Source organism: Pristis pectinata, chromosome 14 (assembly GCF_009764475.1).
Source record: "Pristis pectinata isolate sPriPec2 chromosome 14, sPriPec2.1.pri, whole genome shotgun sequence".
Classification (NCBI taxonomy): Eukaryota; Metazoa; Chordata; class Chondrichthyes; order Rhinopristiformes; family Pristidae; genus Pristis; species Pristis pectinata.
Window position 1 is genome coordinate 19284264 of NC_067418.1, and position 24744 is coordinate 19309007.

Genomic DNA, 24744 nt, shown 5'->3' on the forward strand with positions numbered 1-24744 from the left:
TGCCAGTGAGTAGACGATAATGTTGAATATATTACCAGCTGGTAGCTACACATTCAAAAACACATGGTCCATTCACAGAATAACAAAGGACTTCATTCATGTGGTCGAATGCAGAAATGGCAGGCAGAAGGTTGTAAACTGTATTTTCGTTCCACCAAGTTCAGTCAAACACCCTTTCTAAATTTCAAGAGACAGGGAAGACATCACCTTGAATGTAGCTTCCTCTATATCCAATACTCATCATAATGTGTTCAATATGTGACCAATGGCCAGGTGTCACAGTTGACTGTGTGCATTTATGGCAAGCTGCTATTCAGTGGACCCAGAGGTAAGCTGGTGAAATGCTATAGAAACATACCAAAGGCCACTTCAAGTGTTTGTAGCATTGGAACAATGATAGTGGTATGTTTATGAGATTGGTTTGAATGAATTGGAGGCTGCAAAATTGCAAGAATTGGCTGTCAAGCACTTGAGATGTAAGGCAGATAACTGATCCACTCCCTCTGGTGTTCAAGACAAAATAAGTGGAGGGCATGTGTCGCTGGGACCAGTCTTTACTCAGATCAATAGATTCACAACAGCCTAGGCTCATCATGGATTTAACTCCATCAAGCTCAGTAATTTTGTTAAACACTGCTGTGAAATACATTGTGCGTGTGGGGTGGGCGACAGTCAAAGCAGTAAATCTTGCATTTAAGTGACTAGATTGCTGGCCAGGAGCTGTGCGCTTCAGCAAAATGTGCTCTAACACAATGTGGAATGAACAATTACACTAATAAAGTATTATTATCACAGAGGAATTTAAATTTCCACCGGCAAATGGACATTATTGGTGACGGCTGCATTTATCGCTGATCTTCAGTTGCCCCCAAACAGTTAAGAGTCAACTATGTGGGTGGATCTGGAGTTGCACAGAGGCTACACTGGTAAGGACAGCAGATTTTCTTCCCTGCAGGACATCAGCTTTAATAACAATCCAGCAGAATTGAGCCTGCATGGCATAACACTCAAGTCTTTTTAAAGTGACGTGACATTCAACCTAGTGTGAACAGCAAAGCAAATCCATAGTTTCATAACTAGTGTGTCATGCCTAAGATGTTACACACTTTATTACGGATCTAAAATTAAATAAAAGAAAATCAGTTATTGACCTGGAGCTGGAAATGTACAAGAAATTACATCTGTCCTTTGAATAACATCACTGGTTTATACATAGCTGCAATTCCCCAAATTTCCCAATTTACAGTGAAACTGTAAAGGCACAAGCCAGATGGGTTGCCAGAGCAACCCCAGCTTCCAAATTTTGTATGAGCATCTTTGTGTGATCATTTTTAATGTTTTAAAGACACACTGTAAATCAAATGCAAAGACATGGAAAGCCAATTAAATACTCTATTGTTTAATGTGCAGTCTATTTTGCTGGTGATTATTTAGAATAATAATTCTTTTAAAGATTGGCATTTGGGTTCCTTTGAGGTACTGGCCAACTTAATTTAAGATCAGCAAACCAGGAAAAAAATAAGGTATATGGGAAATCTGCAGAAACAACTGTTATAAATTCTTCCTTAAAGGAATACTGCCAGAGATTTCATCTGCTGGATATAAAATCTGAAAACTACATTAAAAAGTCATATGTTAACCAAAAAGAAAAATTATTCAGCAAGCCCATGAAATGCAACTGCCTGAAAATTCAAATTTTTAACAGAGTTAAGCAACTGAATTTCCCACCCAAGACCCGTACACAATAACAACCATTATTGAGCCTTTTTATATAACTCAGAAGATTTGTCAGGACACTTCATGTTGACAAGTATTATTGCAACATGATGCTTACTGTCAGAGGTGCATGTGATGACATCATTTCCCATGCTACACTTGTACTGCAGGGGAATTTGAACTATGGTACTCTGAGGACACCCATTGTTAAGCATTCATGGAACAAGATGGGCTTACACTCATATGAAGATAAAATACTTACCTACAGCTCCCTACCAAACTTCATAAACTCCTACCGCTATCAATCTCTCTGAACCCAACAAACCCTCCACCCACGTGATCCTTGCTGCAACACAGACTTCCCGCCTCCACCCCTGCCCCTCTGCAGACTCATGGACTCCAATTGCTTTCCCAACCTCCAACAATGTGACCTGCTAACCCCAGCCCCCACCCCATCATACCCGGGCTATGCCAGTCCCATTACTGACTGCACCCACCTCCCCAAATATCACCACCACCAAATGGTGGGATTCAAGGCAATCACATCTGTGGCTGACATCCCAATCCTGATGTAGGTAGAATGCAGCAGGACAGCACATGTTCAACACAAGGCCTTGCTCCTGACTTACATCTAGTACATTCCAGCACAGTTTCAATCTCTCAGTAAATGTATTTCATTGCAACTCTATTCCACAATAATAATTCTCTTTACTTTGCTGCTTTGCGCAGCCACTCTGAACTGCTGTCTTTTAGAATTAAAGATGATATTCTTCTATAGCATTTCTGCAAAAGCTCTTTATTCACTGGTCCCATCTTGGGAACCAGAAAACAATTTTTTTTTCAGGTGCTGTTATTTTATAGATATAAATGGAGTCTGGAATCTATGGAGCATGATGTTCAATCCTTAGAGTCAAGCTGCACTGATAACTATGTTTTGCACTCTGCTTAACTATAAAAGAACTCTGCAAATGTGCTTGAACACTGCTTCCCCAGAGATTCCATTTTAATGTTCAGAGAAGACCACAGGAATGTACGCTTCTTACTGTCATTAAAATGATTGAGGATATGTTTTAGAGATCCCAAGGTGGTACAGTAGAATGTCTGAATAGGTTCTAAATGTGGGTCCACACCCGTGTAATTGCTGGATCATTCGCTGTGAAACTATATATGGAAGATAGTTTTACAACTCATTTCAGTAGACTTATGAGTCAGATAACATCCTTATTTATCGCTCCGCCTAGCATACTTTTGAATTACACTATCACTTCTGTTCTGAGAAGAACGAGACCATTTTACATTGAAAGAAAGTGGCTTTTTGCAATTATCTCTTTAGCATGTTAGTTTTAGTTGTTGATGGCGATTGTAATAATGAAATAAATCTCAAACATTTTTTGAATATGATAGTTTACTAACATTCATGTATCTGTGCTTTTACAGCCTCACCAAATGAGGATATGCAGGCAATTGCAGTTACACATAAACCAATGATGTTAATCAAAGAACAGATGTAATTTCTTGTACATTTCCAGTTCCAGGTCAATAACTGGTTTCCATTTATTTTGTGTGAGATCCAAAGTAAAGTGTGTAATATCTCATGCGTGACGCATCAAGATATGTGACAATGGATTTGCTGTGCTGCTCGGTTGAATGTCTTGTTACTTTAAAAAGACTTGAGTGTTATGCCAATACAATGAACAATTCTGCTGGGCTGAACCTGTGTCATTTCAAAGAAAAAAAAAGCTAATTTTCTAAGTAAACAGAGGCCTTGGTGAATCGGAACTTAATTGCAATTTGGTCAGGCTGACTTGTAGATTGGGATGTGTTTGCTGGATTCAGTCTGCAGCTTTTTCAGAAGCATGTGCTCACTTATCTTCCCTAATCATCTACTAATCCTTTCCATCAACCATTAATCATTTATTCTTAAATGTTAGCCAAATTCTGGCAGTGTATCTAACAACATCACAACACCATGTGTAAAAAGTTTCTTTTGCTCTTTAAATCCCCAATATCATGGTCCACATGGCCTTCCCCTGGGCTCCTCAATCACTTGTAGCAGCCTGAGGTTTGAAACTTTGACAGAGATTCGAACTATAGAGGAGTCATGGTGCATGGGGGAAGGTGGTGTTGAGGAGAAGAATGCATCAGCCATTTAGTGGAATAAAGTTTCGGCACAGACTAGAAGGGCAGAATGGCCTGTTTTCTGTGCTGAAGTGTTCTATGGTTCTATGGGAGTCACTTGAGACTGCAGATGCTGGAATCTGGTATAACAAACAATCTGCTGAAGGATCTCAGTGGTTCGTGCAGCATCTGTTGGGGGGGTGGGGGGGGGGAGGAACTGTTGACATTTCAGGTTGAAACCTTGCATCAGGACAGAGAGTGGAGAGAGGACATAGCCAATGTAAAGTGGAAGAGCTGGAGAGCAGTAGAAACCACAGAGGGGGAGCAGTGAGAGGGGGTCACACAGAACTCCTATCAAAGAAGGGAGGAAAACTTCTTTAAATTTGGCATGCCTTGAAGAGACTTCACAGTGGAGCAGTATAATGGAGACACAAGAGAGTGCAAATGATGGAATCTGGAGCAATCAGCCATATTGGTCTTAAATGTCCCACTCCTGCTCCTATTGCTATGTTCTTAGGTTTTCCAGTAGGTAAACCTTCATGGCTGTGGCTGGAAGATCCAAAGGGAATCACTGGTGTTCAACTATTGACAAGCTCTTGGTGAAAGATTTAACGCTGTCCACCGTGAATTCCAGCCCACATTGGCTGGAATTTCTTAGAATTATATGGGGTAATTGCGTCTCCCATCCCATACTTGGTCAGGCTGGCATAAGATGAGAGACCCTACATGTTTCAACTAGTGGGTCCCAGCTTGGAAAATGAAGTTTATTTTGAATACTAGTGAAATATTTTTTTTACAGATATCTAAATGTTTTAATGTGGTCTTATCAAATCTTTCATTCATTTTAAAATCCTTTTTAAATTACGTATATCAATGTCAATAATTGTTATTTTTCTGAACGCCATGGATTTTACAAAAGCCAATTCTACGTCAAGGTCTGTCAGGGGCCTCAGTGTTACATTGCCTGGGGTCTCCTTGCTCCCTGGGTCTTGTAACCTCAGTCTGGATGTGGAGGGCAGTGAGCCCACCAGTTTCTCCCCACAGTGAACCTCTGCTAGTTCAACATTATTCACGGAGTGAAGAATCACGAAGTGAACATTATAAGATATCTTTATTAGTCACATGTACACCAAAACAAATTGATAACCTGGGGTTGGGAACATTTCAATCACACACAGTACTCTACCTTCAATGTGATATACTCCTTTTATTGTGAGGTCATAGAACACTACCTCTGTTGTAAACATTTAAAACAAGCTAGGCATATTGATGAATCTCTCCCATGCAGAAGATGTGTTGGGCAAATTAAATTTACATTAATGTGAATGGCTCTTAGAATTGGTCTACCTTCCCAAAGTGCAGGATTCCCATCAGAAAAACGATGTAAAGACTTCAAAACAGACAACTTTTGCCTTTTATGCATGATTTTGCTCAAAACTGAAATGGGTACAATGGGGTCCAATTTCTAGGCAGGAAGTTGTTCTTAAATCTATCAGATTGCTTCACCAGCAGTGCTTGTACTTACTTCCAGCACAGCTGTAGGCATCGACCTTTTTGAAGCCGGTTGGACAAGCACAGGTGTAGTTGGTGCCACTAGGAAGGCAGAGGTGGCTGCATCCTCCATTGTTGGCCCCACAGCGATTTCTCCCTGCTCAAATAGCAGAAAGCAGAAAACACATAAATATCACCAGAGTACAACAAATGCCTCTAAAAATCACCCAGAAATTACACTGGGAAGCAGCCATGGTGGTTACAGCTACTTGTCGCTTTCAAATCAGTTGTTTATCAAAAACAACATGGTCTATTCTCAGGTTTTTTTTTTAGAAACAACACTACAGATTTTGAATTATCAGATAATTCAATCAAGCAACACATGGCAGAACAAGAGTGAGTTTAGTGTTGATATGATTTAGTTATCTGATTATTAAAATTAAGCATGTTTAAATTAAGGTCGTAATTAGCCCCAGAAGCACAGAAGGTGCAAGAATTGATAAGATAAATAAATTGTACTAGTTCTTATGGCATGCCAAAATTACCAGAACTGTCCGCATCTGGACCTCAGAACAAAGCTGAGAGTTCATTAAAATAGCTCAAATCACCCCACCACCTACCCAACCCCTCTTAAAATAGTGATGATAGCAAATTTCTGTGACTTACATTAGTTTTCTGAGCATTTTCAAATGCAACGATAACGAGAGGTTCCACATGTACACACCACACGCGTACACATACTTTGGCTATCAAACTGAAACCGGCGAGCTTAGAAGCTTCCAATCTGATTGGTTAATCTAAGTGGCCTTAGAACCATTTTTATGCACTGCAGTTTTATGGCTTGCAATGACTGATGCTCTCACACCCTGCCTGCTGACAACTAATGAATCATTGCAAACACTGCTCCCATCTCCAAGCCCAGACATTGCAAAAGATCAGCAAAACACCAGAAGCTCAAGCAGTGAAATTGCATTGTTCTGGGCAATAAATAAACATCCATAAAACATCAGTTAGTCAGTCAGTTTCAGCAACTCTTGTACATTTATCAGTCCTTTTAGAATTCAGTGTAATATGGTTCAGAGAATTTAATGTACAGTAAACTGCTGTGTCTGGGTTTTCCTTTAAAAATAGATTTTAGTGAATCCTAAACCTCCTTTGAAATGTTCATTCATGAAATTAAACAATGAAATGCAGCACAAACAAGCCTCTCCATACTGATTCTTATGTTTTTTCCTAATTGTAGAATATAAACATATGAGAGAGGATAGGGTATTCTGAGAGCTGGCATGGACTTAATGGGCTGAATGGTCTCCTTGTATGTTGTATGGAAATATAGTGCAAAATAATTAAAGCAGCTTAGTAAAGTTTCCAAGATTTTTGCTAAATGAAATAAATCTGACAACCATGTGCTCAACTTCTAAATTAGAAATTCTCCTATTCTCCCTTTCAACGTCTCAGCCAAAAAAATCTATTATTGTGTAAGCTTCTTAGTAAATGTAACCAATCTTTTTGATAATGGGCCACACATTGCTGAAAGTGAAGTGAAGAAAATTGGGGATGTACACGAACCCAGAAGGAACCCAGATCTGAAGGTTGCAAGATTGAAGGAGGAAAGGTAAAGGCATTGGTTAGGAAGGGTAAACACCCATTTAAACATGAGAAGGCTTTTAAATTAGAGTTTAAAAAGGCAAAGCATTTTCCACTGGACCATTCAAACTTGAGGGTAAAATGCTTTCCAAGACCATTAAAAATTTTTGCATTGTATTTGTTAAATGGTTAAAATCCAGATTTAAAAAGGATTTTTTTTTCAATTTCATGACAGCCCTACATCTAATGTAAACCTGAATATTCTTTTTCTGCTTTAACCTAATTCTCAATATTCAATATTGGAAAAGTCAATTTTTGATTTTTCTTTGGATCACTCAGAAATTGGCACAAAATAACTTTTTTTCAGGTTAAGCCAATTTTCATTATATCAGCATAGATATTTTTGCTTTGAAGGTGTGCATAGGAATTCCTTGGCCAATCTCTTCATTATTAACCCATGAATACTTGACCTAGTCCACTGGACGACTACAACCTTCAGGTTAAACGTTCCAATCAATGACTACCTGGGAGGGGAAATGCTGATATTTCAATAATACAGCAATGACACACCATCTGGTTCAAGAGATCCTGTCCTATTACAAATCTGATAAGAATCAGTGCATCTCATGAAGCAACTTAAGGATATCATGGCAGTCTCAAGAGACATAATTGTTGTAATGTAATGTTTTAGAGGGCAACAGCTGTACAAAAACAGAAAGAGAATATTTGATATTGATTGAACACCATTTACCATGCTTTAAGCTAAGTAAATTCTGTCTCCTTATGTACTTCCTATAATTGCAAATTTATGTATGTAATTCAGGGAATGAATAAATTACTTGACAAAATAATTTGGACTATCACTGGTAATAGTCGTCCATTTAGCAAAAAAATCATTACAGCATTATTGCAGAGATTAAGCTAAAATGACAATTAGCCAAATGAATAAAAATGAATTGTTTGGTTAGTACAATTGTGTCAATTCACCCATTTTAGCCAATTAGTTCTGAATATAGAAGAACATGAGAAAAAGCAGGCCACTCTGCCCATTGGGCTTACTCCATCATTCAATATGTTAACATGGATTGAATTCTGGTTATCACAGAGATGACAGAGTTGGTAGAAATGGATCAATTTCAGGCTATAAGCATGAAATCAGTAGAGTACAACAAGGACCAGTTCTTGGCCCTCATTTATTTACTCTTAACTTGGAGGAAAGGGCAGATGAAAGTATTTCAAGTGAGCTAATGACATAAAAGCAGGTGGGAAGGCATGTTGCAGTGAGGATATTTGGACTCTGCAAAAGTCTATAGATAGGTTGAATGAGTGGGCCAAAACTTGGCAAATGGAGTTATGTAGGAAAGTGTGAGGTAATGTTCTTTGACAGGAGGAATCAAAAGGTAGACTATTATCTAAATGGAAAGAGATCGCAGATGAGTCAAGTACAGGGCATTCTAGGGGTTCTTGTGCATGAAATACAAAAAGTTAATATGCAGGTGCAGCAAAGAGTCAAGAAGTTAAACGGCATATTGGATTTAATTGCAAGGGAGATGGACGTTAGAAATAGGGAAATATTGTTGCAGTTGTACCGTGTGTAGGCGAGGCTACGTCTGGAATAACTCTTCTCGTAAACCACAGTTGGTCCACTTTTTCTTGTTGGGCTTTCTGTGTCTTAAAAGGTTTATAATTTATTGTAAGCTCTGTATTAATTCTTTAAATGTTAGCTACTTCTCGTCTTCTATCACATGTTTGTCAGTCTACCTCTGTCAGCTCATCCCTCATACCTTTGCAGTTTGTTTTGCCTTTTATTTAAAATCACAGCTTTGTAGTGAAAATAATTTTTGGCCTTAATATAAAAAACTTGGATATTATGATCTCTCTTCTCTAAAAACCCCTTAGCTACAAGATTATAAATGAACCCTCTCTCCTTGCACAAGATTAGATCTAAAATAGCCTGCTCTATTGTTGATTCCTTAACATACTGATCTGGAAATCCATTTCACATACACTTCACAAATTCTTCCTCTCCATAATTATTGTTTGTTATTCCCAGACTATAGAGGTTAAAGACTCCCATGAGTACCACAATTATCATATTACCCTTATTACATATGCCACTAACTTCCTGATTTGTACTCTCTGCAGTATCATCACCATTGCTTGAAAATTTACAGCCAGCTCTCAGCCATCCCTCCTGCCCCTTGCTGTTCTTAATTCTAACCAAACTGATTCTATTTCTTAATTTTCTGAGCTAAGATCTTTTCTCTCTGCTGTTGGTATCCCATTCATTATTATCTGGGCTATAGCTACTCTTTTTGTTATTATGCCACTCTCTTTTAAAATTATGCTGGCATATTTAATCCCAACCACATCACCATCACGGCTATTAAGTCATACCCATTTCTTTTTATTTGTGGAGTTTGCACAAATCCCATGTGGATTTCCTCTGAGTGCTCTGGTTTCCTCCTACAACCCAAAGATATGTAGGCTGGTAAATGAATTGGCTACTGTGAACTGCTACTCATGTGTAAGCAAATGATCGAATCTGAGAGAAATTGATGGGAATGTGCGGACAATTGGTTACAGGGAAATTAGTTGCAGAATGAGATTACCTTGTGAGACTCAGTGGGCTGAAGTGTCCTCTCTCTATGTTGTGAGGGTTGTTAAGAAGGCATATGGAGTGTTGGCCTTCATTAGTCAGGGTATTGAGTTGCAGATCTATAGAACTCTGGTTAGACCACACTTGGAGTATTGTGTTCAGTTCTGGTCGCCTCATTATAGGAAGGATGTGGAAGCTTTAGAGAGGGTGCAGAGGAGATTTACCAGGATGTAGCCTGGATTGGAGAGCATGTCTTATGAGGAGAGGTTGAGTGAGCTAGGGCTTTTCTCTTTGGAGCGAAGGTGGATGAGAGCTGACTTACAGAGGTGTACAAGATGCTAAGAGGCATAGATCAAGTGGACAATCAGAGACTTTTTCCCAGGGCGACAATGGCTAACATGAGGGGACATAATTTTAAGATGATTGGAGGAAGGTATAAGGGGGATGTCAGGGGTAAGTTTTTTTTTTACACAGAAAGTGGTGGGTGTGTGGAACACACTGCCAGCAGAGGTTGTGGAAGCAAATACATTAGGGACATTTAAGAGACTCTTAGATAGACACATGAATGATAGAAAAATAGGGAACTATGTGGGAGGAAAGGGTTAGATAGATCTTAGAGCAGGATAAAATGTCGGCACAACATTGTGGGCCGAAGGACCTGTACTGTGCTGTAGTGTTCTATGTTCTAGTCATGACCATGCAAGGAGCCTGAGGCCTGAGTTCTGGTGCTGTCCAGTGTGCCACAGAAGTATGGCCAAACCAGTCATGGGGTTTGCCATCTTTTTAACATCTCAGATGTGTGCATTTGGTTGTCCCAAAACTGGCCTCCGCTGCACCCTTTCTCAGAGCACTTGTAGCAAAAATAGATGATCAGGAATTATTGCAGCTGACATGTAATTATAAGTGGGGATGGGCATTGTTAAGAGAGGTTTGGAGAGCTGACATTGGAATAGAAAAATGGCAATTTATATTTGCCGTAACTAGCATTTTCAGTTTAATGCCCAGTATATGTGTTACTGAACCACAAGTTTTGTAAAAATTTGTTCAAAGCTAAACTTTTTAAACAAGCTTACTGGTAATTGTGAGGGATTTATCTAAAATAGTTTATTAATTCAGCATTGCTTGAGCTTTAATGTAGTTAGTTCAAATGAACAGAGAGTAATTGCTCTCCATCCTGATCTCAATTATCATGGCCACATAGTTACAGCACCCTGCCAGTAGGCTCCTTTTCTTTTAAATCTTCCGCATGCATCAATAGTTCAAAGGAACATCTGGTTCAAACCACTAAAAGTTCTATAACTGAGACGGAGCCAAGTGCCATGGCTGGAGGTCTGTCAGTCAACTTTGCCAATGTTCTTTCCTGGATTTGACCCAAACCCAAAAATTGTGCTGTTTAATTGACATACCATTGCCCAGACCACAAGATTTTGAAGAAATTCAGCAGATGTCTTTCTGGGTTGAATGGTACACTCTTACCCAGGAATCAGAAGATTCTGAGGACAGCCCCATTCCAGAGCTTTGACCACAAAATCCAGGCTGAGACTGATTCTGTACAGGATTGACTGAGTGCTCATCCATAAGGGGTGTTATCTTTTAATGGTATTGTTAAACAATGGCCCAAACTCGCTCTTTGAGATGAAAAAACAAGGAACTTCTCCCAAAGCCCTATCCAATATTTATCTCTCGAGCAACATCACTAAACAAAAACTTTCAAGGTTATCAGAATCCTCCTGTGTTCACATTAGCTAGTATGGTTCTTTACACTACATCACTGACACACTACAAGGTAGCTGTCGATAAAAGTTCACTCTTTCTTTAGGAAAAAGTTGTCATTAAATCCAACAAAATTAATACACATGCATGTTGAATAACAGTATGAATATTTTGTTAACAGATGCAGAAAGAAACTCTCTGTAATTTCAAAAGAAAATTGTAACTTTTCCTTAAATAGAGGAACATATCCTTTTTTTTAAATCAAAAAAAAATTGAAGAATCAGCTCCATTAATGTTTTTAAGGAAAGTTTCTATGCTTCTACTTGTTTTAAATTGAAATATCTTAGATTTTCCAAGTTTATCCCTCATGTTCTTACCTGCTGGCTGTCTCTGTGGATGAAGTGTGTGAATATCCATTGGAAAGTGGAGTTTATTGCGGATAATCTCTTGATTTTTCCCAGTAAACTTATTGGCACTATTTATGCTTTTGGTGTGCCAGTCTGTCCAGTACAGGCTGTCTTCAAACACCGTGATGGCAAATGGATGAGGGAGGCCTGAAAAGAAAATCAAAGGCTAAATATTAATATTGCTGGGCAGATCCTTGTAATCTTGGTTCAGACCAGTCATTTAAATAATTCCTAATATTTGTTATCTAGCAATTATGGAAACTGAGGAAATAACCAGATTTTGAAAAGTAAAAATAAATTAAAAGTACTTTGTTATTATTCAACTGGTTTAGAAAGTCTTGCCAACCAAAACCTTAATTTCCTCCAAAGTCACAATGATAAAGCCATATAATCTACGCTGCAACTATATATTTTTTTCATGAGTCAAGATTACTGGTATTCTGTGCCATCTTAGATTCACATCATTGAAGCATTAAACAAAAAATGCTGGGAATACTCAGCAAGTCAGGCAGCATTGTGGAGAAAAGAGCAGAGTTAACGTATTAGATTGAAGATCACCAGACCATTTAAGCATTTCCAGAATTTTCTGTTTTAGGGTTTTGCTTTTAGACCCACATTATTCCACTGTTTGGCACCTAGCCTCAAAAATAGGCAGAAATTTGTGTTCAACTGTTTGCAAATCAAAATGGAGTCCATTTCTGGGGGTAAATTCCCTAATATGCATTTAGCATAAGTATCTACTACAATCTCAAACAAGCATCTAGATACGTACGGGCACTATCAATCTTGTGTTTTTTTATAAAAACATGTATCAATAGTTCTGTTGCCAAATTGTACTTTTGTGTTGTTGCCCAACTCTGCTACAACTTGGCCAAATGCCACAAGACTTGATGATGTGAAATAACCATCAAGTGTTCCGTCCTTTGTGAAGTGGAATCAGTGGTTATTATTTCGGCCGACTGTTCCACTTTTAATTTTTCTTCTCCAACTCCTTACTGGTTTGTGTAGCTTCCCACCACGTGTTGAGTAATAGTCCCTGTCTAGTATCTAATGTCTAGTGGCAGGAGAATAAACATTTCATTATGAATTGAAAGCTTGTATTAAAACATACCAAAGGATCTTAAGATGGACTTTGTTTTACTGGCAGTAAACAATTGCAGTTGTGGATAAAGGCACATGGATCACTGACAAGTTGACAGATTGCAACACCTTGCGTGTCCCCAATAACCATGATGTGGCAGCTCTGCTCTAACTAAGTAGCAAATCAGATATTTGGGAAGGAGGAAGAAATTATCCAAGTGACAAATGCTGCATCAATTGCCACCACTGAATCTGGGATCGATGGACTTTTGATAACCAAAGATATTTATGGGAGGAAAGCAGGCAAATGAAGTTAGCTTTCAGATCAACCAATTAGAACCACAAAAAAACCATAGAACCATACAGCACAAAACAGGCCCTTCGGCCCACCGTGTCGTGCCGTCCATCAGACCACCCTCACACTACCTAACCCCTTCCTCCCGCATATCCCCCCCATCCCACACTCCTCCATATGCCTATCCAACAAGCTCTTGAACCTGTTCAATGTATCTGCCTCCACCACCACCCAAGGCTGTGCATTCCATGCACCAACCACTCTTTGGGCGAAAAACCTCCCTCTGACATCTCCCCTGAACCTCCCACCCATAACCTTAAAGCCATGACCTCTCGTCTTGAGCATTGGTGCCCTGGGAAGGAGGCGCTGACTGTCTACTTTATCTATTCCTCTCAATATTTTATATACCTCTATCATGTCTCCTCTCATCCTCCTCCTTTCCAGTGAATAAAGCCCTAGCACCTTAAGCCTCTCCTCATATTCAATACTCTTCAATCCAGGCAGCATCCTGGTAAATCTCCTCTGCACCCTCTCCAACGCTTCCACATCCTTCCTATAATGAGGCGACCAGAACTGAACACAGTACTCTAAGTGTGGCCTAACTACAGTTTTGTAAAGCTGCATCATAACCTCGCGGCTCTTAGACTCAATCCCGTGACTTATGAAATCCAACATCCCATTGGCCTTCTTAACTGCTCTTTCCACCTGTGAGGCAACTTTCAACGAACTGTGAATAAGAACCCCCAGATCCCTCTGCTCCTCCACACTGCCAAGTACCTTGCCGTTTACCCTGTACTCTGCCCTGGAGTTTGTCCTTCCAAAGTGTACCACCTCACACTTCTCCGGATTGAACTCCATCTGCCACTTGTCAGCCCAGCTCTGCATCCTATCAATATCCCTCTGTAAGCTCTGACAGCCCTCCACACTATCCACAATACCGCCTATCTTAGTGTTGTCCGCAAACTTACTAACCCAGCCCTCCACCCCCTCATCTAAGTCATCTATAAATATCACAAAAAGTAGAGGTCCCAGAACCGATCCCTGCGGGACACCACTAGTCACTGCCTTCCAATCCGAGGGCACTCCCTCCACCACAACCCTCTGCTTTCTACATGCAAGCCAATTCCTAATCCACACAGCCAAGCTTCCTTGGATCCTCGGCCTCTGACCTTCTGAAGAAGCCTACCATGAGGAACCTTATCAAACGCCTTACTAAAATCCATGTAAACCACAGCCACCACACTGCCCTCATCAATCTTCCTGGTCACCTCCTCAAAGAACTCTATCAGGCTTGTGAGGCAAGATCTTCCCTTCACAAAGCCATGCTGGCTGTCCCTAATCAGTCCATGATTCTCAAGGTGTTCATAAATCCTATCCCTTAGAATCCTTTCTAACAGCTTACCCACCACAGACGTGAGACTCACCGGTCTATAATTCCCTGGCCTATCCCAATTACCTTTTTTGAACAAGGGGACCACATTCGCAACCCTCCAATCCTCCGGCACCACCCCCGTAGACAACGAGGACTCAAAGATCCTTACCAGCGGTTCAGCAATCTCCTCCCTAGCCTCTCAAAGCAGCCTGGGGAAAATCCCATCAGGCCCCGGAGATTTATCTGTCTTAATATTATTTAACAACTTCAACAACCTCGAGAACATTACCCCTACCAGCACTCCCTTCCGCATCATCAAGACCCCTCTTCCTGGTGAATACCGAAGAGAAGTAGTCATTGAGAACTTCTCCCACTTCTGCCACCTCCAGGCAAATTCTCCCACCTTTGTCCTTAATCGGACCTACCTTCACCCTAGCCATCCTCCTACCCTTCACGTACTTGAAAAAGGCCTTGGGATTTTCCTTAACCCTACTAGCCAAAGCCTTTTCATGTCCCCTTCTAGCTCTCCTCAGCCCTTTCTTAAGTTCCTTCCTCGCTACCCTATATTCCTCACGGGCCCTGTCTGAACCTTGCTGCTTATACCTCACGTACGTTACCTTCTTCTCCCTAACTAGTCGTTCCACCTCTCTCGTCACCCACGGTTCCTTCACCCTGCCATTCCTTCTCTGCCTCACCGGGGATAGTGCAGGAATAGTGCACCAACATGCGAATTAAATGAGCTCCTGCGATATGTTCAGATATTTGACGTGCCTTTTAAAACAATTCTTTAGATTGGCTCTAAACAAAACTTTTCACAACAGTTGAAATATCAAGCTGGTAAATGCAGGCAGGTTTGCCACATACAAGAAAGGGAGCAGAAAATAGGAGAGTGAGAGAGCTTTAGACAAGTAGATCAGGAGTGCAACAAAGTACAAGTGGATGATTAAATAGTAGCAAAATATAGATCTCAAAGCATGAACTCACTTTTGAAAGTAGTTCTGCACTGTGAATAGAGAACAAGTCTAGCGTATAAACAACTTGTTCTTCAATGTCTGCAAATGCTTTCTGCACAGGCTGACACAATGATAAGAGTGCTCTCAGTTGACGTGGTATCTTTTCTACCTTTCCAACTAACGGCCAACAGACTGAAGCTCATCACATAGGAAAATCATATGTCCGAACTCCACCTCCTTCATTATGCAGCGTCTTTGTATATCTGTTTACCTAATCCATTTGTTAATATATTTGTATTTTGAGAAATGAAAAGGATTTATAGACAAAATATATTTCTGCACACTTAACTGAAATGACAGCCCACATACAACTGCTGATATTTCTCACATTAGTTCAAAGGTCAACTACAACAGCAGTGAAACACTAGCCATGAATCCAGAGTAAATCATTGTGTTTGCCCGAGTAATCAATCTTACCACAGTCTGTCTTGCAGTTTACTTGACAGCATGTTGGTTTGAGTGAAAACTGTGCATTCATAAGAATGCACTGAGAAAACATACCTGCCAGTATTTATTGTAAAAATATATTCTTTTGATAGGAAGTTGTATTTAGATGGCTATTGTCCCTAGTTTTCCATGGAGGTTCTGAACCCTGGCATTCATTACATTTCTTTTAACATAGATAGCAGATAACAACTGGTGCAGGTGTGTATATTCTCAAACAAAGGAAGCAAGATAAATGAGCGCAGTCATGGCCTTTTGCTTCATTGACAATTTTACATGTTTCCACATCAAACACATTCTGGAATACATCCAAGTCAGCACTACAAAGGGCAGCATACAAACTCAACAAAGTACTGTTAACCCATTAACACAAAGACCCTCAGAAGCTACATCAATTTTTAGAATGAAATATTGTAAACTGATACATATGTCTGCAGTTAAGTTGGTGGTAATGAATGGGATCAATTTCAATTATATTACATTTTAAAATTCCTCACATATTAATAACAGGCTCAAATACTGCGCAAACTGAGAGGAACAGATTTTGGGTGTCTGGATTAATACAGTTATTATTCTTTCAGTCAAACTTGAAGATAAATTTTTAGACTATATAGACTTTGGATTCAAGTTTAAATTACATGAAATTCCAGTCCATTTCCTCCTGATGGGGTGTCTTCATGGACTGCTAGAAGTGATCTAGATATATATCATTTACTTAACAAATTGCCATCCATAAAGAAAACTGAATGTACAAATACATTTTTCATGACAACTAGACTACACTTAAACTGAAATGGTTTATAAGCAATGCAACAGACATTTCAGAAACAATTCTAGTTAAAAATATCATCAGCCTGTGAAACAAACTAATGGGCAAACATTTGCACTAAAGAGTCCCATCTATAAGCAACAATATGACATTTTTAATTCACGTTCAAAGGACCCAAAATTTAAATTAGTGAATTCATCTGAAATGAGCAAACACTGTTTGTTGGAGATTGAACATGTCCTTAATTCTGGGCACCTTCACTTTGGTCATCATGGTGATTGTTCATTAGATGTTGGATTTGCAAAAACTTACTTTTGAGTCAATGAACCTACTCCATTCAAATCTACTAAATGCATTACAGCAGTAGGTTTAAAATAGCTAAGACCATGGAAGGTAGCCGTATTTCTCTTCTGAATCATTAGATTTTATAATCAGCTTGCTGTAGTGTTTTATTGTAGGACCCACTCTTGATGGATAGAATCGTCTACAGATACTGGTTAAGAACTATTAATTAATTGCTAATGATTAAGTAACACATATGTTAATATGGAAGGGGCAGGAGACCTATATCAGAGTTGCTCAGCAGAACATCATTAGATTGCATTGAGGATTGAGAGTTAATGTAAAATAAGTTATGTATAATCAGTAAATTTTAAAAATTACCCAAATAGGGATCATTGTTTGAAGCTACACTGCACATTAAGAGCCAGTTAGTGCAACAGAATAGGACTGGAGAGAAACAGAACCTGAAGACATTGTAGAATCCTGAGATTTCAAATCAAAAACATGGTAGAGTTGTATACAGTACAGCCAAGCCAGGAAGTTGAAACCATGCTTTCTTGTGGATTGCATAGAATTTTATGGTACATAAATCAGGATTTGTGCCAATAGATCTAAAGCAGTTTTTATGTAACATGAGCCTCCATCATCCTTGGACCATCTTGCCCCACAAAATATCTATTTCTTTCTTGCCCATGCACTTATATGTCTTCCTAGACTATGGCACTCACCTCCAGCATTCCACAAGGTAATGAGTGCTGCATTCTCGGATGCCTTTGAGATCAGAGCACCGTATTTAACTCATGGATTGTTGAAGCAGCTGCTTTGCATCATAAACATCATTGATACTGAATGATAACCATTATAACCATTATAGCCTAGACGTTCAGATGTGCTCCTTTTTTTCTTTAAGTGCATGACAACTGAAAATCAATATTATTCCAGAATGGAATGTGATTGAAACCATTTCTGGCATAAATCATACCACTCTGGATTTTCTACCAGGCACATCTGGTCACAAATCACCACATCTGATGTAATTCCTGGCGCATTTCAACATGACTAATAAACATTATTCCTCATGTAACTCCCTTTTTGGAGCTATAAGGGATAAATTAGTGCAAGTTGTTTTAAGGACAGTCCATTGTTGGGCACTCCCATAACAACCAGGTTTTAATTAAGCTATTCCGTGTTATGACCATACTTGGGAAAGTCCCACAACCTTACAATGACTATTGATTATTAAACTGTTAGTAGGAGGGCAGAGACAAGATTATAACAAGAAAGTGAGGGAGGTTAGAAAAATTTCTATCACAATTCTAGTTTTTACAATCAACCAAGGTGGGCACTGAATTCACTGAACTGCCGAAGTACAAAAGAAAATGAAGCAAGGGCAGGAAAATAAGATTGGAGTTGATAGGTCCAGAAGAAGAGCCAGCAGTAATTTGGATACTATTTGCTAATTGGGCTCCTTCTGTCCCATAATATCAGTGATTAAAATCAATCAAAAGAGCTGAAGCAGACACCTCAATAGCCAACTGATCCAGCTTGAATTGTTTCGGTCAAAGATGTTCATCTCCTGAGACCTTGCATTTATTTTCCAATGAAGATCACACTGTTCCAGGAACCAGACAGCAATAAAATAATTTTCCAAATTAATTGCCAAGTCTTCATCAATCAATTTTTGCAATTTAATAGATTTTCTGATTTTGTTGGATGCCCAGCACTAAAAATATCCCCTGTGGGTCATAAACTATGGAACCAATTCAGATTTTAAAAACTACAAATTAGTTTAGCTTATCAAGTAGTCAAACGATCACATTGTTAAGTAAGTGATTAACTATCATTTTCTTATGGTTCTGAATAAATAATCCAATAAAATATATCTAGGAGAAACACCTGGATTACAGTTTAATTATAAAACAAATCAAATAAAATACAAATCTATTTGTGTAACTACCAAATCTACATTACTGTTATATGTAGAACAACCTGCTTGTCTATCTATGAGAGCAAGAAAGCAGGAAAAATACATTCCTAAAAGATTCCGTCTTGCACATCATCCAGTGGTTGTTCATATCTCATCATGTGTGGGCATACTGTCACTGCTGCAATTCTCATCAGCAAGCTGCCCGCAAATAACCTAAAGTTCACCTCCAAAGAAACAAAACTCAGAGGCATGGAAAAAACAAAATGGGATCGAATGACATCAGAATATGTTGACTGAGAAATAACAACCTTTAAAAAATCAAAAGAACCACAGACAAGGAAAGAGGAGAAAAGCAATTACTCAGAAATTCATTTCCAGTCGATAGCACAAAACAGGTTATATAATGACACTAGTGTTGTATGCATGCTGCAGAGTAAAGATAAATTCGAGGCAAGTATTATTGTCTAAGAGGCAAGTTAAAATTGTAGAGTAAAAGGTAGTGATAGGAAGGAATCTCACTGCTTTCAATAGTTGTACACCACATGGCCGCAGAAACATTTGAGAAGGGCATTAAAGAATATCCCATCCTGCTATTAAACAGTTGATTTTTATAAAAAACTGCAGGATCAACAATAACCTTTTAAATACTACACAAATATAAGTAAAAGCTCTATAGGAGGGATAATAACCTTCAAAGACATTCCAAAAGTACATTAAAAATAACAGAATAAATTTAGACGCAAGAAAGACTGTTCTAAGAACTAATAATAACAACAGAGGAAGCATCACTAAGCAGAGGGGCAGGGCAGTGTGTAGGCCACCAGAAATGCTAAGCAATGAACTAATTGTTCATTCCTCCTGAGGTGGCTTCTTCTTTCTGCCGCTACCTCATGCATGAAATGAAAGTGCCAGCAGCAGCATTAAAGTTCCTTTTTTAATTTCTACTGTTTGCTTTTTTTCTCCTATTCTATTGATAAACCTCTCCAAAAAAATGCCAGGCATTGTACCCTTGCAATTTTCAACCAAGCTCGTTACCAAACTGCTGATAATCAATGCATTGGAAAACAAAGTGATTTTTAAGTCAATGTGTACTTTCAGTTATGTAATGATCAGTGCCATCTTCAGTATAGTGTGATAACAACAAATCTATACTGGCGAGGACAACTTGAGCTATCTTTATTCTGGCAAAATGCAGAGAAACATTTTCTTCTGAGTATAAACGTAATGATTTTTTTCTTATCTATTGGAAATGACAATTCAGCAAGAGAATTTACCTATAATTATGTACAAAGGAAAATTTGCACAGGATGTTAGAATATAAGTAATGCCAACATGCTTTGCTTTCATTCTGTATAATAAACATTATTCCAATAGCAATGGATAATGCACACACCTTGGCTGATCACTGCTTTCCTGTTCTGACCATCAAGATCTGCACGTTCAATCACATGATGCTTGGCATCTACCCAGTACATTTTTTGACCTGCATAATCAATGGTGAGTCCATTGGGCCAGAACAAATGGGTATCTGCAATGATTTTCCGGTTGGATCCATCCATGGCAGCATATTCTATCCGAGGGGTGTTGCCCCAGTCCGTCCAATATATGGTTCTGTAAAATGCAACAGAAGCACCAATAGAACACAAGGAAGAATAGACCACTTATGCTTAAAGGAAATGAGTTCTTACACAGGAATTTAAAAAAGCAGAAATAAAAGAAAATACTGAAATCATTGAGGCCAAATATGAAAAATATTAAATGATAACTTAAATAATTAGGTTGCTATTTAAAGGTAGATGAGTACTTTTGATTGGCCCAGTTAAGACCAATATATAATGCTAGCACCCACACAGACTGAGAGCTGATCAGACACTCAATATAAACAGTGTTAGATTGTACAAACCATTTGCTTCAATGGACATGAAATTAAAATCAGGATTTCTAATCCCTCTAAAAGAATAATTCCATTAATATTGTGGTATTTTAGTTCAGTATTGTAGGATCCAGTTTTTGTATGGGTTAAGGTGAGTGGCGCAGAAAACATGGAGATAAAGTTTTATCATGACATCCTGAAACAACTGCATAATATTTCATTGAAAAAAAATTATCATTTGACAGCAAGTCACTAACAGCAGAATTTTCAGTTCATTGACAATAACTGCTTCAGTACAGCCTGGTGCTCATTTTTGAATGGAAAAGAACTTCATCAGTTTGGTTTCAATAAGTTAGTGCCACACAAGTATAACATATTGGAACTAAGCAACAGTAGTTTTCAGAAAATGGCAAAGCTTAATGTAACACACAACTTGCTAAATGTTGCGTGAAATTTGGTTTGTGAAATTTAATTGAAGTAGTTAAGAAAACATTACAGAATTTGTTATAACAAAAGTGCTTTAAAAAAATTTAGTTTCCAACCCAGCCACAGTGGGAATGATTAATTGATCTTGCTTTGGAGAATTCAGTCAATAACATCATCATAAAATATAATGAGTAACTGCAATTACACAGAATGTTTCCTTTGCTATACTGTCCCATTGATACAAGAATATACTGCTCCATTTCTGTAAATACATCTCTACTCATTCCAAAGGGACTGAGCACAATTGATTTTTGAGAAGAAGGCATGAAAGCATGTCTTATAAATCAAAATGACATTAGTGAAGTTGGGATTACAAATCAAAAGAATTGAAAAATGAGGGAGACCAGTTAAGAAACTATTCCAAGCCAAACACATTTGGTTAATCTGTTTTGTGAGGGAAAAAGCAATCAAAATTCCTGCAGTCTCACCATAAACACACTTCAGATGCAATATTAATTAACATAATGCCTATTGTGTTTCTGTGAAACTTAAAATCACGCTCCCTTCCCCAATTATTTAAGCCACCCTGAAAGTAATTATATTCGTGCAGCTGACACTAAGTCAGGTATTATAAACAGTTAGATGTTAACTATAGTCATAGATCTGAAATAGCACCGTGGGGGTATACCTCTAAATGCTTACAGACTGATCAGAAATTTCTCTTCATTGTTGAGCAGTTATAATGTTAATATAGTTAAAATAGTAGAACTAAGATAGCAGAGGGTTGCATGTGCTCATGCAAGAGTATCTTACAGTACAATTCTAACATCTAGTCAGATGATTTCAAACTGAGTATGAAATTACAGACAGGGGAGAACTTCATTTGCAACATCCACCAACTCGCCCATGAAAGTGTGACTATCCTTGGAGATTGGTTTAGATCTATCAGTGCACTTGAGGGCACTTAATCAAAGACTGAACTGGAATTAATGAGAAACAGGCCATCAAAATAATGACCACAAAGTGGCACAGGCAGGATGCAAAACCAATACCACAGACAAGCCATAATGTGAGCTGCAGCAAGGTCTATTTAAAAACAGACAGACCAACAATACGTGGTCAGTAATAAGGGCAGCTGAAACAACCAAGGCAAGAGAGGGAAACAAAGTTGGAGAACAAATCAAAATAATTAAATAATGAGGCAGACCAGTTAAAGATCCACTCCAAGGAAAACACATTTGCTTTGTGAAGATAAGTGATGTCCCTTAATGAGGCACATTTGTGGATTTGACTAGAGTGTTGGCACACTGTAACCAACACAACATTAAATAGTGATTTTAATTTACTGCGCATGAGGTAAAGCCTTTGGTCTGCCCCAGGGACAGGGTGTATCCTGTCAAAATGACCTGTGGGACTGTGGCATGTTAAAAAAAAACATGAGTCATTTGAACCATTAAAATGAGTCTGGAGTTTGATGTTAGGCTCTGTTACTAATTGCAGCGATAATTAAGCACAAAGATCATGATTTTACTCATAATATATTGCTCCTTGGCATCAATCACAAGTGAAAACTGTATTATTTCTACAAGAAGTTGAAATTGATTCATACTGGATCATTATCCTACCCCTCTATAGGATGCAGTGCTATGGCACGAGGTTTCTCTAAGTTCTTCCACAAAAGTACTTTTCTCTGTGTTCCATCAAGATTTGAGACCTCAATACGCGACGTCCCAGAGTCTGTCCAGTATAACTTGTTATGGATCCAATCAATGGCAAGACCACCTGTATTGGTTGAAATTTTTGAAGATATTTTACTGTTGTTGTCAGTATTCTGCCATCTCTTCACTTCAAGAACCAGACAAAACCCCTTTGTAACTATCAATAGATGCAACAAATTTATCAGTAACACGACCCTGCTGTTTGACTAACTATTCTGTAAAAGTCAGAAAAAAAGTAAATGATACAACATAAAACTTACCCTTCTCTGTGCAGTTTCAAATATTTATAATTAATGTAATTTCCTTGCCAGACCCTACTGAAAATAAACATTCCAGACTCCAAAATATTGGGCAGATATAGATCAGAACACCGCAATTACAAATTGACTACAAATGGATTTACTGGATTAGTCAGTAATACCAACAACAATATAAATAAAGTTCAAAGTTTTCAGATATTTTTAGAAATTGGAAAATGACCACATGCTTTAATGAAATTACACCCTTCCTCCTGGGCCTTGTGGGTCAGTGACTTCAACAGATTTGAATCAAGTTTCCACAATCAAACCACACCTAAACACCTGATATATTCCCCATTGAGACAAACTGGGTCTGAGGTGGTGCAGGATTAGAGAGGCGACTTCGTCCCTCTGGGCTCCACTCCTCGATGCCATGTGGCAGAGTGGACTGACAGACTCTGTGTCCCAAATTTGTCATTATGTCTGGGACTTCTGCCTTTGACAACACATCGACTGAAGTCTGGGACATACTACCATTTAAGTGCCCAAAATGCCAGGTTCTGCTCAGAATAACCTGCATTAAACAGCACAACCATACCCGATACAATGTTGAGTGATAAAAAAATATTGGCCAAATGAATCTGCTTCAGAATCTTGCCATGGGATCTTAAACATCCACCTGAAATAGCAGATGTTCCTTTGGTTTAACATTTAATCCAAAAATACAGTGCCTCCAGCAATGTAACACTCAGTCAATTGCGTTTGAAGACAATTGTGTCAGGGTACAATATTATAAAATAAAGTGAATTCCTGGAGGAGTGCAGCTTGCTATTGAATGACTTTGTATCACAACTTTTCACCAGCACTTTCTTCAGCCATGAACTGATTATGTGACAGATTCAATAAACTAAACTTTCCTTTACAAGAAAGTACAGAGCTTCGTGAGCAAGTACCTGAACTAGAATATGGAAGCCTGAAGCTCACAGAATTAACTTGTGCCTCATTAGACATCAGTAGAAAAGCTGCAGACACCAATCAGGTCTTCAGAGGTGGTTTCACAAGGACAAAGTTGTTCCAGCTATCTCCTTGGTGCTGTGGCCTGGGTATGTTCTGGGATCGAGGGTGAGGGATAGATCAGGTGGTCTGTGGCAGCATCAAGGTCAGTGATCAAAGCCAGCTCCAGTGAAGACTGGTCTTCTGCCATTTATTGTCCTTTTCAGTAAAAGACTTACATTATATACAGACAAGGTCCTACAGGTCCAGCCAGTGCTAGAAGCGCCCACAAAACAAAGGTTGACATTGGATAAAAAATGTCTGTCTCTCATGTCAACCATACTATGTTGTCCACATTATCACCAATGAATTGTGCCACATGTAGGAAAGATTAAATGCTGTTTGCAAATGTGACCCTTTTCAAGCTCTGTGTAGTGCAGAGTATGAATAATTATGCTCATGAGGGGAACAATTTAATTGCAGAATCACATCTAGACTTGATGACTCATTTCTAATGTAATGTATAATATTACCACATACAGCAATCTTTCTGGACAGGCAGACACATTAAGTAATGATAGTTCAATACGTTTTGAGTCTTTGAAATAATGTTAACTGGGAGGCCGAGGTAACATGGTGTAATTCTTAAAATACAAAGAATAATGGAATTAAATACAAACCA

The 24744-nt window shown here is 38.7% G+C and overlaps 1 protein-coding gene across 4 annotated transcripts in view; it reads right to left on the minus strand.

Annotated features, from left to right (window-relative positions):
- lrp4 (low density lipoprotein receptor-related protein 4) overlaps positions 1-24744 on the minus strand; it is a 341005-nt gene that overhangs the window by 51855 nt on the left and 264406 nt on the right. For 3 of the 4 annotated variants that reach the window (XM_052029316.1, XM_052029314.1, XM_052029318.1), the window contains exons 13-16: positions 22738-22894; positions 20207-20424; positions 11602-11778; positions 5360-5485 (exon numbers count right to left, since the gene is read on the minus strand). In XM_052029316.1, the coding sequence (XP_051885276.1) occupies positions 5360-5485; positions 11602-11778; positions 20207-20424; positions 22738-22894 (678 nt within the window). The remainder of the gene's footprint in view (positions 1-5359; positions 5486-11601; positions 11779-20206; positions 20425-22737; positions 22895-24744) is intronic. The other variant, XM_052029315.1, reaches the window with a different exon arrangement.